General features: G+C 33.7%; 1 protein-coding gene across 4 annotated transcripts in view; it reads left to right on the top strand.

Moving 5' to 3' along the window:
- LOC149779551 (uncharacterized) overlaps positions 1-15,317 on the top strand; it is a 58,563-nt gene extending 43,246 nt beyond the window's left edge. For 3 of the 4 annotated variants that reach the window (XM_089940266.1, XM_089940267.1, XM_089940265.1), the window contains 3 exons: positions 5,057-5,166; positions 9,082-9,190; positions 9,736-15,317. In XM_089940266.1, coding sequence (XP_089796392.1) covers positions 5,057-5,166; positions 9,082-9,190; positions 9,736-9,897 — 381 coding nt within the window. In that variant the 3' untranslated portion in view covers positions 9,898-15,317. The remainder of the gene's footprint in view (positions 1-5,056; positions 5,167-9,081; positions 9,191-9,735) is intronic. The other variant, XR_016415673.1, reaches the window with a different exon arrangement.
- Positions 15,318-15,555: the final 238 nt, after the last annotated feature.

Raw genomic sequence — 15,555 nt, 5'->3', positions numbered from 1 at the left:
CCACTAAATTATTTCAGTTCTGATCTGCAGACATTCTTTTCTTCAATACGAACATGAGAACATTTCACAATAATTGTACCGCTCAGGTGACCTAGTGGTTAGAGCATCTGCCTCAGATGCGGGAGGTCGTGGGTTCGATCTCCAGCCGAGTCATACCAAAGACTTACAAAAATGGTACTAACAGCTGCCTCGCTTGGCACTCAGCATTAAGAGATTAGTGTTAGGACTGGTCGGCCTGGTGTCAGGATAATGTGACTGGGTGGGACATCATGCTATATGTCTGCGGCATGATGCCCCAGTGCTAGACGTCACTATAAACTGCCACATTGCAGACATTGTAGTGATATGACTGAAATTTTTTTAAAGCTATGTTAAAAATCCAAATCACACACACACAATAATTGTGAAAGAGAAATATAGGTATGAATTTAGTGTGTCTGAAAGAAACTTAATGTGAATATTCATAATTGTTGCGATGCAATAAGCAAGTCATATTTATGGTAGATAATGAAATAATAGGCAGGGTCACTTGGAAGTGAGAAGAGCTACATAAAATCTACCCAGGGAGCCCTCCTAGTTCCCTTTTTATGGAAAGCTGGAGAAACACTTTACTAATGAAAAGAGTGAAGTTGAAGAATATATTTAAAAAAATACATTTATAAAGATATATCCTAAAGAAAAGATAAATTTGATGTTAATATTTCTATAGACTTTTATGCTGTGGATATCTCTTTTTGTGTAGATTTTACAGCAATAGCTAACATTTTATGTCAAGCTCTCTCAGTAACTGCAGTGTGGGGGCAAACTATCCCTTGAAGTGAAGGAAACCATTGTATTGTTAAATCAGACTCACACAAGGTTTTGTGAGATTCTTGCCATAATAGGGATTTTCTCATAATGCCAGAATGAGACTTTCCCAAAATGTTACCCTTTTTACCATTTCAATATTATTTTGTCTTGAATGATTGCAAAAGATTTGTTGTTGTTTGTTTTTTTAAATTGAGAAATAGAGGGAGGTTTTCCTGGTTTTGCTTCAACAAAGTTTTATTGAAGCGCATTCAGTTGGTATCAGCAATCAAAGAAGCACTTATGGTGAAATTTTAATGGAACCACTCAGGTCTGGTTGAATGATGCTACAGATCCCCAAAAACCTGTTAAAAACCCCACTGAACAGCCACTAACCGCAATCAGAACATCCTAGACCTTTTCTGTTAAACGCTGTAAAAATGATTTTAGATTTAAATAGTCAAACTGCCATCATGTCCATTACTGTTATTATGTCATAACAAATGACATCATAGTGATGTAATTGCAGCCTAGCAATAATTTTAAGGCTATGAAAACTGAATTGTTTCTTCAGTTTTTTCATTCAAAATTTACAGGAATAACATTGCGATATAAGAATGCAAGTTTTTCATTGATTGCTGAAATATGATCAAATGTTAATTTATACTGAGAATATGTTCTTCACATATTTAGCTGGATATTCATCGAGCGAAATCTTGCCAGTATCAGAAGTATCACTATGATTATATTTGAGTCTCTTTTAGAGAGTTAAAATTTAGTCCACTCACATGAGAAAGAAATAAAAATGTTCCAATTAAAAAAAAACTTGCTCCAGCAGACTTTTCAGATTGAACTTGGGATAGCAGAGGTACCACATGAGCATGTTACCATCATGCCTGATGTGTCCAGATATGAAAGAATCTGTTTATTGTTCACAAAGTATAGAAGTGACATACAAAGGTTGATTATTTGCATGGTATGAAACCTGTTTGAGCTAAAAACATAGTAAGTCAACTCTAAAACAGACATTATTAGAGCATGCTATGAACCCTTACAGCTGTCAGCACTTTTGTTCATGAGACAGACAATATTAATCTTGTAATGGATACTGTATATACTCGCTTATAAATCAAGTCCAACAGCAAATCAGATAGACCCTGATCTACCATTGTGTAAAGCACCAGGAGACCAGGGTCTATGTCATTTGCTCAGTTGGTTACTCCTATAGACCAAGATCAGCCAGTGCATCAGTAGATGGAAGATCCGGGTCTGTGCATTTCGCAGTTGGACTGGACTTATAAGTAAGTATGTGTGGTGCATCATTCTCATGGAGGAATTGTTATATGGTTTTATTAATATGGTTAGAAAGTGACATTTTATGCACTCAGATCTTCATGTTTTTAAAATAGAAATGGTAGTTTGATACGTAGCAAGGTATTTGACTGGTCAGTCATCAACATTTGCCACAATTAAACATATGATGAATAAGCAAATTCAGAGTATTAATGTATTATAAAGGAAGACGACTAATGACACAGAATGCTGACAGTTGTACCAGAGTAAGGTTTTGTCGGTATAAAATTTAATGCTAATGTTGGTCCAACAGTAGGCAGCCATACCTTTGCTAAATGTGACATAAAAAGCTGATAATCCAATTCAATGAAGTTATATCATTTTAAATTCTGCAGTGAGTGGGTCCAAAAATCATGATGAAGGTTAAATGCTAAGATATGAACTACAGCCAAGTTGTCATAAAGTTTTATACTGGATTTCATCAGAATCCAAAAGGAATGCAGGCAGTTATTGTTGTTGTTGTTGTAGGGTTTAACGCCATTTTTCAGTACAAGACAGGCTATACAAGGCGGCCAGTATAATTGGTGGAGGAAGAACCCTGGAAAACCCGGGAAGAACCACCGACCCACGAGAAGCTACTGGCAGGCTTTCTCACGTACCAACGTTAGCCGACAGGCAGTTATTGTGTAGAGTGCAGATTGGGCAAATTTATCAATTAAGGGCTATCTTGACTCGAAGACAAAATGCTGAGCATGTACCTGAGCTACACTACACTGACAGTCAAACTTGAATGAGGTCTCATTATTGTGAAAGTGCCTACTAAATTTGAGTCTAATTAGGCAGTCATTGTGTGTGTGTGTGTGTGAGAGAGAGAGAGAGAGAGATACCAGGCCAACCAGTTCTAAAACTAACATCTTAATGCTGAGTGCCTAGTGATGCAACTGTTACTACCATTTTTAAAAGTCTTTGGTATTACTCTGAGGGAGTTTAAACCCACAACCTCCTGCATCCAAGACAAACACTCTAACCACTAGGCCACCAGAGCGGTCTGGACATGGTACAGAAATGAAAGTGAATGAATCCAAAAACCATGGGTTATAATTCAGATAAATGATGACATGGATAGCTGATAATTAAACTGACCTATTTCACTATCAATATAAAGCTGCTCCAATTTTATTTTCAATCCAGCAGAGTTGTTGTATGGAAATGAAAGTGAACCAGTCCAATGATCAGGGGAAATAACTCCACTAAATTATGAATATTGACAATAAAGTACAGCAGATGTCTCATCAGTATCATCTGTCTGCTGACTTTGGTTGGAAGATAATAAAAGTTATGGGCTTTATTGCGTGGGAAAGAAATTGGTGTCACTGTCAGTCAAAATGTTATACTCCACTAAATGATGCAGAATGTTGACAATCAAACTCATCCAAGGTATCATAAGTATAAAGAAGCATTCCATAATGAAATGCAATAACACCTAAGTTATTTTGCTGAAATGAAAATGGGTGGATCTGACAGTCAGGGACTTAAATTCATCTAAAATACAAGTCATACTGGTTATGTAAGGATGTAATACCAACTGTTTCCACTATAGGTGTCACTGTTCAAAACTTGATAATGTAATGTGTACCTTTCAATGGCAGTTATTCTGATTATATTGCTAGCTCATTGATGAATTATCCTTGCAAGATCTTTACATAACCAACCCAGGAAATACATGAGTTAAAATCAGTGTTAAAGTACATGGACATTTTTAGTTGGGGCCAACCAGGAGGTGGATCCAGATTTTTCAAAACTGAATGTTACAAGCTATGATGTCACTATGAAAGCATCATATATTGGAAAATGTTATTACTACTGCCTGCCAATTTTGTTAATATAATTTAATATTAATAATAATAATTAATAATAATTTAAAGAGTTATTGTACAGAGATGAAACTGTGAAACCACCCTCCACTCCACATGTAGCACATGTATATGTTTCCAGTTCACTGCAGTATGAAGCACTAATACAGAGCAGCATGTTTAACAGAATAGTCTGTGACCTCAGCATAATTATATTTCAATCAATGCATGTTAAACATAAATGGTGTCAGTCTAGTTGTCAGTGGGGAAAAAAATGGAATGTTCATATACCAGTAGCCTTGGACCAGGCACATGTCTTGAGCATACTTTGTTGTGATAGATCAGAAACAGTGTAAACATTGTGATGTTATTATGATTTGATTCTTTTGAAAAGTGGATATATTGCAGAAGTGACAAATTTTGATCAAAATTCAAACTTATTGTGCAGGAATGAAAGTAGATAGGTCTGACATGTGGGGACTGCAATCTCTGTGGAGCAATTATGCAGAACACTCACAATTGCACTATGCCAAGATCTGATAAAGTCAAGCTGCATTCCTAAATGTGGTTGAAATCCATAAATACTGTGGAAATAAAATTGGTTAGGTCTAACAATCAGGGGCTGTAACTGTGCTAAATAATGACATAAAATACTGATGCTCAGACTCAGACAAGTTCTTATCTCTGTTAGGCTGCATAAGAAATTTAGTTGAAAACTAAAAATATTGAAGAGTTATGGCGTGGAAATGTAAATGTGATGGATTGATGTATGGACACACGGAAGACAAGCAGACATACAGGTCCAATTTAATATCCCCCATTTTGTATGAAAAGTGTGTGACAGCAATAGACAGTATTTATGTACACGTTAAACATTGTCACAGAGCCACACAAATGACAGTTTATATCATTTTTTAACATAATTGTTTTTTTTTCACATTATAATGGGGACTATATTCCAGAATGGTGATTTTGCTATGCCAAATATCAATGTTACTGACAATGTACTTTCTATTAGTAAAGTCATCATCCTTATTGGCACTTCCTGAAATATATCATTCTGCCATTAGAAAAAGCCTTTTTTTACATCATTAGTGAGTAATTTTCAATCTGTATCATGATAGGTTGAGAAACAAGTCAAGAATTCTGTGTCAAGGAGTACAGTGATGAAGGCAAGAAAAGTCCATGAGGACAGAATCCAGAAAGAGAAAAAACTGAAGAAGAATATTAAAAAGTATAATATATTTCTTTTTTTTTTTATAGATTTTTTGATGGAATCATTAGAAAGCAAGAATCACCTTCCTGCTTATTAACTTACCTTATGGTCCAGAACTCTCATTGTATACACTACATGTACTTATGATGGTATCATATGGTCTAGAACTCTCAATATTTACACTACATGAACTTATGCATGTATCTTGTTGTCCAGAAATCTCAGTGTATACACTACATGTACTTATGCTTGTAGCCTAAAGTCTGGAACTCTCAGTATATACACTACATGTACTTATGATGGTATCAAACAGTCCAGAACTCTCAGTGGATACACATGTACTTATGCATGTACCTTATTTTCTAGAACTCTCAATGTATACACTACATGTACTTATGATGGTATCAAACAGTCCAGAACTCTCATTGTATACACTGCATGTACTTTTGCATGTAGCTTAAAGTCCAGAACACTCAGTATATACACTACATGTACAGTGGTCCCCCTCTTATAAGGCCACCCCAATTGCAGCAGGGAAGTGGCCTTATGATGAGGGTGGCCTTTATAGAGGGGGATGACAAATGTGAATAGTAAATACATATGAAGAAAGTCACAAGTACATTTAATTCTAAAACATTAAATATTTTCATTAAAAAATCACATGCATGTTGTGAAATAAATGTAAAACAAACTGTTTCATCATTTTCAAAAGAATGTTATGAATAACCATTGATATAGTTTTAAAACTGTCTTTATAATTATGTTACAGATCACATCATCTGTCACTTTGTTGGTAACAGTCTAAACAAACCAACAGTCTCGTCACAATTAAAAACATCCTTGTTATCATATCCCCTGCATATATCATTTAATCTTTTGTTCCAATCTTCGACAACTTTATTATTAACATCAGCTGATTGTCCACTAAGGGCAGAACACTTAATATTGTGTCACACATGAAATATGTGTAACCGTACATTACTTGCAATAAAGTCATCATATCCCAATTCAACTGACAAAACTGTTGCTTTTTCTTGTTATTCAAATCAGGATACAAACATCTCCTGGCTCAAACACTCAAACAATCTTCCTTTCTATGTCCACTTCCCCTTCCCACTTCTGCAGAATTGTTTCCTTATCTTTCACAATATTGTTTATCTGAGTCTTTCTGACACTAGTTTTCTGCAAGGTTCCTCGCCCCCCCCCGGCCCTTATCGGTCAGTTGAATTACTTTCACTTTCTCTTCTAAACTGTGAATTTTTCTTTTCCTCGATGACTTGTTGATCTTTTTGCAGTAAGTTATTCATGTTGCCAACTATAATACTGATAAAACAATTTTTTATGCATCTAAACAAATTGCTGTGTGTTTTTAAAGGAAGTGATTTTGTCACGTGATGTACTTATGATAGTATCAAACAGTCCAGAACTCTCATTGTATACACTACATGTACTTGTGATTGTAGCTTAAAATCCAGAACTCTTAGTGTATACACTGCATGTACTTATGCATGTAGCTTAAAGTATAGAACTCTCAGTATATACACTACATGTACTTATGTTAGTATCAAACAGTCCAGAACTCTCAGTGTTTACACTACATGTACTTATGATAGTATCAAACAGTCCAGAACTCTCAGTGTATACACATGTACTTATGCATGTGCCTTATTTTCCAGAACTCTCAGTGTATACACATGTACTTATGCATGTACCTTATTTTCCAGAACTCTCAGTGTATACACTACATGTACTTATGCATGTGCCTTATTTTCCAGAACTCTCAGTGTATACACATGTACTTATGCATGTACCTTATTTTCCAGAACTCTCAGTGTATACACTACATGTACTTATGCATGTACCTTATTTTCCAGAACTCTCAGTGTATACACTACATGTACTTATGCATGTGCCTTATTTTCCAGAACTCTCAGTGTATACACTACATGTACTTATGCATGTACCTTATTTTCCAGAACTCTCAGTGTATACACATGTACTTATGCATGTGCCTTATTTTCCAGAACTCTCAGTGTATACACTACATGTACTTATGCATGTACCTTATTTTCCAGAACTCTCAGTGCATACACATGTACTTATGCATGTACCTTATTTTCCAGAACTCTCAGTGTATACACTACATGTACTTATGCATGTACCTTATTTTCCAGAACTCTCAGTGTATACACTACATGTACTTACGCATGTAGCTTAAAGTATAGAACTCTCAGTATATACACTACATGTACTTATGATAGTATCAAACAGTGCACAACTCTCAGTGTATACACATGTACTTATGCATGTACCTTATTTTCCAGAACTCTCAGTGTATACACTACATGTACTTATGCATGTAGCTTAAAGTCCGGAACTCTCAGCATATACACTACATGTACTTATAGTATCAAACAGTCCAGAACTCTCATTGTATACACTACATGTACTTGTGATTGTAGCTTAAAGTCCAGAACTCTTAGTGTATACACTACATGTACTTATGCATGTACCCTATTTTCTAGAACTCTCAGTGTATACACTACATGTACTTATGCATGTGCCTTATTTTCCAGAACTCTCAGTGTATACACTACATGTACTTATGCATGTGCCTTATTTTCCAGAACTCTCAGTGTATACACTACATGTACTTATGCATGTGCCTTATTTTCCAGAACCCTCAGTGTATACACTACATGTACTTATGCATGTGCCTTATTTTCCAGAACTCTCAGTGTATACACTACATGTACTTATGCATGTGCCTTATTTTCCAGAACTCTCAGTGTATACACTACATGTACTTATGCATGTGCCTTATTTTCCAGAACTCTCAGTGTATACACTACATGTACTTATGCATGTGCCTTATTTTCCAGAACTCTCAGTGTATACACTACATGTACTTATGCATGTAGCTTAAAGTCTGGAACTCTCAGTATATACACTACATGTACTTATAGTATCAAACAGTCCAGAACTCTCATTGTATACATTACATGTACTTGTGCTTATGGCTTAAAGTCCAGAACTCTCAGTGTATACACTACATGTACTTATACATGTACCTTATTTTCTAGAACTCTCAGTGTATACACTGCATGTACTTATGATGGTATCAAACAGTCCAAAACTCTCAGTGTATACACATGTACTTATGCATGTACCTTATTTTCCAGAACTCACAGTGTATACACATGTACTTATGCATGTTGCTTATTTTTCAGAACTCGCAGTTTATAAACTACATGTGCTTATGATGGTATTATAGTCACGAACCCTTAGTGTATACACTACATGTTCTTGTGCTTGGAGCTTAAAGTAGAGAACTCTCAATGTATACACTACATGTATTTATTCTTGTATCTTATAGTGCAAACTCTCAGCTTATACACTACATACATTTATGCATACACTATGTTTCAGAACTGTCAGTTAGATACTACTTCTGCTACACTTTGTTTCCATGGTAACTAAAAACATACTGAATGCATTAGATTATAATTATCAAAATGATGCTCTGTGCGACTTGCTTTACTTGTATGCCAAGTTTAGTTGAAATACCTTAAACAGTTTGATGGTCATGCTCCTGAAAGGAAAAGAGAGACATTGTATCCATCAAACGCATAATCCAAGGGTCGTAGATTGGAAACCTGGACAGGTCCAGCTTAGGTCAGCTGCCTTTATGTGCCTTCAGGAAAGGTAGTTGGCTCCATTTCCCTGGCATGCAATGGCTAATCATGTATTGAGATGACCATTAAAAGACAAAACCAACCAACCGTACAGGCAATTTTTATAAACAGGCAAAGAAATAATTATTATGGACATGCTGACAGACGGACATGGTGATATTAATAATAATAGCACTGTGAATGACTTAACATTCTGTGGAACCAAGAATTTATTTTACTTTCATTTGTTTTACCGCAGGATTCAAGAAGAGGTTGAAGAATGGCAGAGGTATACAGAAAATAACCTGGGCAAAAAGGAGAAGAAGACAAATCTTATACAGAAAGAAAAAGACCTTACTATAGAACAGGTATGGTTTGTTAAATATATCCTTTGGAGTCTATAATGTGGACCCATTCCATTATGAATCATATCCCACCTCCTGTCTTGAAAGGTATTTACCTGGCACAGTTACTATCCAACTGAGGATTTTTAATCCCTTTGAACTTAAAAAATTTCAACCAAATCTTGTTCTGTCTGCAAAAACCTTTTTTTAATTTGAAAAAATAAAGGTGTTAAAATATTAAAGAAAAGCTAATTTTAGTGGAAATACAGCCTAATATATGTCATATGGTGCATGGTCATGATGCAGATGCTCGGCAGGTAAAAATAAAAGTCAGTATTTATATACTGTATACAACATGCAAGATAGCAAACACTAGAACAAGTAAAATTAAAGGATATGAAACAACGGTAAAAAAATTCTCATTCAACAAACAATTCATTAGATTTGTGACATAAAATGTATCTCATATTTATTCATTTAAAATATTATTACAAATTTAGTAAAGTTTCAAAAACGAATAAATCTAAATGATTAGAATTATTTAAATATCGATCTTTTACACCTTTCAGTCACGTCACATGGCCTATGCCACTCAGCGACTCCGAGACGAGATCAGAGAACGTTACGGCCATGAGAGTTTTGACCAGAAAGCTTTCAGAGCAGTGTTACATAATAGGATAGGGATGGGCATTGCTGCCTCCACAAAAAATGTTTCCACTGTCAGAATTTGAGTGCAGGAGCATTTAGGCTGTGATAAAATAAAAGTATTTTACTTCATTTTTAAAGCAGTTGTTGATTCCTAAATTATTTATTGAAAAACATTATTTCTACAATTTTACAGTGCCTATACAGCTATAATGGTTATTAGTTTATAGTGCATGTTAATTATAATTTTAGGTAATTATCTTGTAGTAATTATCAGTTATTTTGGTTATCAGTGTATATTGCATATCAGTAATATTGATAATCTGCTTATAGTGCTTATCACCAATAATGGTTTTATTCAGCGACAAAAACTGAACATTTTTATTCCTATTTAAGAAATTTGTTTTGTTCCCTAAAACATTTTAATATTTTTTTGTTTATATTTGTAGCACTGATGATGTCTTTATTATAATTAAATGAAGTATTTCTTAATCAGGATTTTAGAAAAATTCTTTTCTTGAAAACTTTTCAGTGAAGAATAAGACATTAGTCATTAATGGTGACATAAAATGTCGAAATTTAAATTCTGTTTTAATGATTATTTGTAGTTGTACTTGACCCAAGTTCTATAGATTTTTGCTACGTTTTGCCTGCTGTCAAATTCTATATTTTGTTATCATCAGTGTCTGTTTCCACTGCTTTCACAACAAGAAAAATTGTAAAAGATGTTGTATATAGGAAAACAATGCAAGCTTATGGAAGACTATTTTACACTCAGGTAATTTTACGTGTTGCTAAGTTTTACTAAATATATATTTATGTAAGAAAAAGATAAACATCTAAGCATTACAGTTCAGTTGAATAGATGTTTTACTTGGTGTGTGTGTGTGTGTGTGTGTGTGTGTATATATATATATATATATATATATATATATATATATATATATATATATATATATATATATATTGCCTTGTAATAGAATACTACTGCTGTAAAAAATATATGTATAAAACATATTTGGTAAATGAACCTTTTGAATTACTGAATTTATTTCGCTTTTTATTAAGAATATCTGTTTTCTGTTAAAGAAGAGAAGGAATAAAAAAAATTCAATGATGTACAGGTAAAGACCAGAAATAATAATGGATCAAAGGATGAATAGACTCTTTGTTTTTAGTCTGTCAGTAATCTCCCCTGATATATGTCATCACATGGTTCTACAAAGTGTTCTCAGGAATATATGAAACAAACCTATGTACATTAAGCAGTCATTTCCAAACTTTTTAAATGAAGTTAATATATGAGAGAGAGAGAGAGAGAAATTTCATGCTTGAATCTCAATGTTTTATTTGTACTTTTCCTGTTATTTCCCCTCGTTTATACATTCTAATGTGTGATGAAACTATTATGTAATGAAACATATCTCTGAGACATCTCTCAATTAGAACATCTCTAAACAGGATCAAGCCAGATCTGTTCTTATATTACATTCTAGCAAACCAGGGTCTGCTCTGCTTTTCTCTTCATCTATTGATTTTAGGTAAGAAAGCATTAAGATTTATTCGGATCGTCTGATGCTTTAAGTGATGAGAAATCTGAGCCTAAACTTCGACACAGTTATACGTCCATTATATTTAGATGAATGCTGTACATAAAACTGTCGTATTTAATATGGATAGAGGGCATTCACCTTTGTGTCCAAGACCTATTCGCATTCCATGTAAAGGACACTTTGCATTTTCTTTAAACATTTAATAAATTCTGTTGTAAAAGAATTGTATTTAACATATGTATTTATTCATTATTCTTACCAATATGTATTGTCATTTGAGTGTTTGTGTGAATCCTATGTAAAAATGTAATGATTTCTTGTTAGCATCACAGGTGAATATGAAAAGTATTGGTACGTGTAGAAAAAACAGACAGTGCATATGGAAACCATTAGTATATATATAAACACCACACACTATATTGAACACCATTAGTACATATGTAAGCACCACACACTAAATAGAAACCATTAGTACATATATAAAAAAGCATATACTAAATGGAAACCATTAGTACAATAAATAAATGCCAAACAGTGCATATGGAAATCTTGTACACACTTGCTGGTCACCCCTTAATATAAATAAATCTTGTCAATAAAAAAAAAACAAAATAAAGTCTGTTTGCATTCTGAAGAGACTCTTTTAAAGATGCCTGCAAATGTCTTCCCTTTCAAGAGTATCAGTAGCCATAATAGTGGAAATGTCTGGCACAAACTTTACCATATAATCTCTGTTCAAGAGTATCAGCAGACACAGTGGTGGAAAGGTCTGGCTCAAACTTTACCATATAATTTCGGTTCAAGAAATTTAAAAGGGATATGAATGTTTTTTGATATAATACACTGCATTCTCAGGAAAAAGGATACAAAATGTGTAACGGATTTTTAAGATTGTAACCACATTAGTATTCTTCCTTATTGTACCTTATTTGCCATTATTCTTTTATTTCCATGAGCTTATTTTAAGAAATTACAGTAGGTTTTTAAGCAGTTGTACAAATTTCACACAATATTGATAAAAAGATTATGCCAGCCAGTTTTTTGCTTAATCAGCATTTCATTGCACAGGGATTAATATCTGATTTATATTTTAATATCTACTTTAGCTCAAGGGGATTAATTGCCATTTAAAAATAAATCCATAAATGCCTTCACTAACCTGAATTGACTTCATAACAGTCAATCCTTTCCTGATGCTGCAGCTGCCTAATAATTGCTACCATCGCAGGATTTAAATAGGGCACAGTGCTGTCATATTGAATGTTTAGTTTTAAAGAACAGAAATGTTTGTCCCATTGTTAGGCTTAAGTTCAAAATATCCTGTCATGTTTTCTTAATATTTGAATCCCGGAAATGCACAAAATAATATGAATTAAAAAAGATCAAAATCACAAATTCTTGTTTTCAGTAATAACCAAACAGATTGCCTGGTCAGAAACAATTAGTAACTTTGTAGATGTTAAAGGAAGAGAAGCGGACAAAAGTTGTGGAGAATTAGTGAAAAACGTTGTATCTTTAAATTGATAGAAATTAAAGCATACACAGACTCTCCTTTGAGCATGTGCCTTACATTGTTCTTTTGATTTCTTTAGCAATTAAAAGTTGCTATGACAGTGATGATGTTTGGATATGTCTAAAATTTTATCTTTTTGTTTTAATTTTAAATAGCTCATCTCTATTGATGTAGAGGAGAGCTGTTGTAGTACCCTTTGCATCAGGATCTGCACATATAAAAGTACAGGCATAAATACAGCCTCACTTCATTTTTACGATTTTATTTGTTCCTAGGTCTGGGATGGATTTCGTAACACCTCCCCATCGGGAAGAACCTAATGCTTCGAGCTTTGTACATATATCTACATTATTTGTACATTGTCAGTTTTTGCATTTGTGTCAGTATTTTGCACCATGTATGCATACTGTTATATCTAGAATTGTAAAACTTGGTGAGGGAATGCATCTTCATTAGTACTACACCATCATCACAAATGTAGGTCACTATGACCCATTTTTCATATTTTCTGCCTTGTGTTCAGTTTTATGTTGTATGTTTGCTCTCAAGTGTTGCAGATGCTAGAATCGTTAAAGTACTTAATTTATTTGTATATCAGTTACCACACTTTTCGAACAAAAGTGGGTCACTTTGACCTGTATTTCACCTTTCACTGAGTTAGATTTAGTGATTAGCTTATGACCACAGGCTTTTGGACTCTTGCCATACCTAGAATTACGAAACTTTTGTGTTTTAACTGTTCATGTTAGAATCATTAAACATGATGATTGTATATGTCTTTAATAGTACCACACCCATACAAAAAAGGTCAGTACGAGCTTCATTTCACATTTTGCTGGCTTATTTTACATTTAGTTCATGACCACATAGGTTTATTTGCATGCTATATATTTTTATCTTATATAGAATCATGAAACTTGGCAAGGAATACATCTGTTTCCTTATTGATTAGGTCATTATGACCCATATTTTAAACTTCATTGTCTTGGGTTACATTTTTTTAATTTAATTTTCCTTTCTTTGCTAGAATTGTGAAATTGGTGATATTATGCATCTCTGCTAGTACAACACCCTTACAAAAAAAGAAGTATATCATGACCTATATTTCGGCTTTTCTGTCATCAGCTTTTGAATTTGCAAAAAGATGTCTCAGTGACCTATATTTCATCTTTTTCTGGCATCAGCTTTTGAATTTGCTTATGGTAACTTTTGTTTTCCACATGTTAAATGCATGCAATTATAACAGGACTCTTGCAATAAGATGTCTCAGTGACCGATATTTGATGCTTCTATGACTTTCTTGAAATGTGTTATGTTAAATGTAATATTTTTGGTTGTGTTTATGTTCAAGTGATTATTTCACTCATACAACCAAACAAGTCACTGTGATAGATACACCCAGTTCTGACTGGTTCTGTTGGAAGTAGGAATAAATATATTTATTGAGTGATACATGTTTTGTATTATATACTGCATATGTTGCATATTTGTATTGGTTACCCTCCACGGGTTAACTTTGTGTTGTACATGGGGCTTAGTATATGAGTTAGAGGGATACATGCTACTGCTGATCATAAGTTCTAACTTATAAAGATTTAAAGTTATAAAGATAAAAAAATTGCAAAAAAGGGACCAACATATTGTTGTCAAAATCATGCTTTTTAGTATATGACTAATTTTTACAAAGCTTGGTTCATAGTGGCAAGATATGTAACTGTTTTGACTGCTGACATTCATCGGGGGAGTCAGGTGGGTGTGTGTGTGTGTGCTGTTGGTGCTTAAAGTCAATAAAACATCTGGTTCACTTTTTTTATACTGTTTAAAAATGCTAGATTCAGGTGTGGTCATTAAGAACATCTTGAGATGGCACAAAAACAAGGAGGTTCCAGCAAGAAACCAATTTGACATGTCAGTCAGACATAAGATATATGTATATGGCATTTGGAGCAAATACCTGAAAGGTCTAGGAGCAAATATCGGAAAGGTCTATTGGTGGAGATGAATAATGCATGACAGGATCATTTTGATTTCCGTAAAATTCCCTGGATAATGTATGCATGCAGTGGTGTGCAAACCACAACCTTTTTTTTAGTTGAAACTCAGTGATCCTCTTTGGTTAGATTTGTTTTGGTTTTGTGTTTTGTAACGTTCGTTTCAGTGTTGTGACCATTTTAATAGCATTAAGGTAGCAGCTATCAGGATCTTGGCCCTTCTGAAGTATATAGACTTTTCTCCATTGATTGTATTCTTATAATCTTTGAAACAAATATTCATTGCAAATAATATTTACATTAGACTAATATGGCTGTATCAGCCACATGTAGTCTATTTAATCATTTATAATCTCATAAAACATGTATGAATGAGGTATATTTTCAAAATGTAAATTCACAATGAAGTTTCTTTTTGCTAGCCATGGAATTAAAGAAAGAAATATGAATATCAGCTTGTGTTCTTTTTTTAGAAATTTATTATGTGTCATCCACTCAACAAAGCAAAACAAAGGTATTGCTTTACAATGTTCATTCTCAGATAATTGTACTATTTGTTTGTAATTTTTGGACAAACACAGTGTAACTGATAAATATACACAGGGCAGTATATATAATTTCTAGAAGTGTTAATTATTTGCTTGAGCATTTGTGTCGTCAGCTTTTTCAAATAGATTAATATATATG

The sequence above is a fragment of the Sinohyriopsis cumingii genome, chromosome 17 (assembly GCF_028554795.1).
Source record: "Sinohyriopsis cumingii isolate HCF-2022 chromosome 17, ASM2855479v2, whole genome shotgun sequence".
Classification (NCBI taxonomy): domain Eukaryota; kingdom Metazoa; phylum Mollusca; class Bivalvia; order Unionida; family Unionidae; genus Sinohyriopsis; species Sinohyriopsis cumingii.
This window is presented reverse-complemented; position numbering and strand designations above follow the sequence as displayed.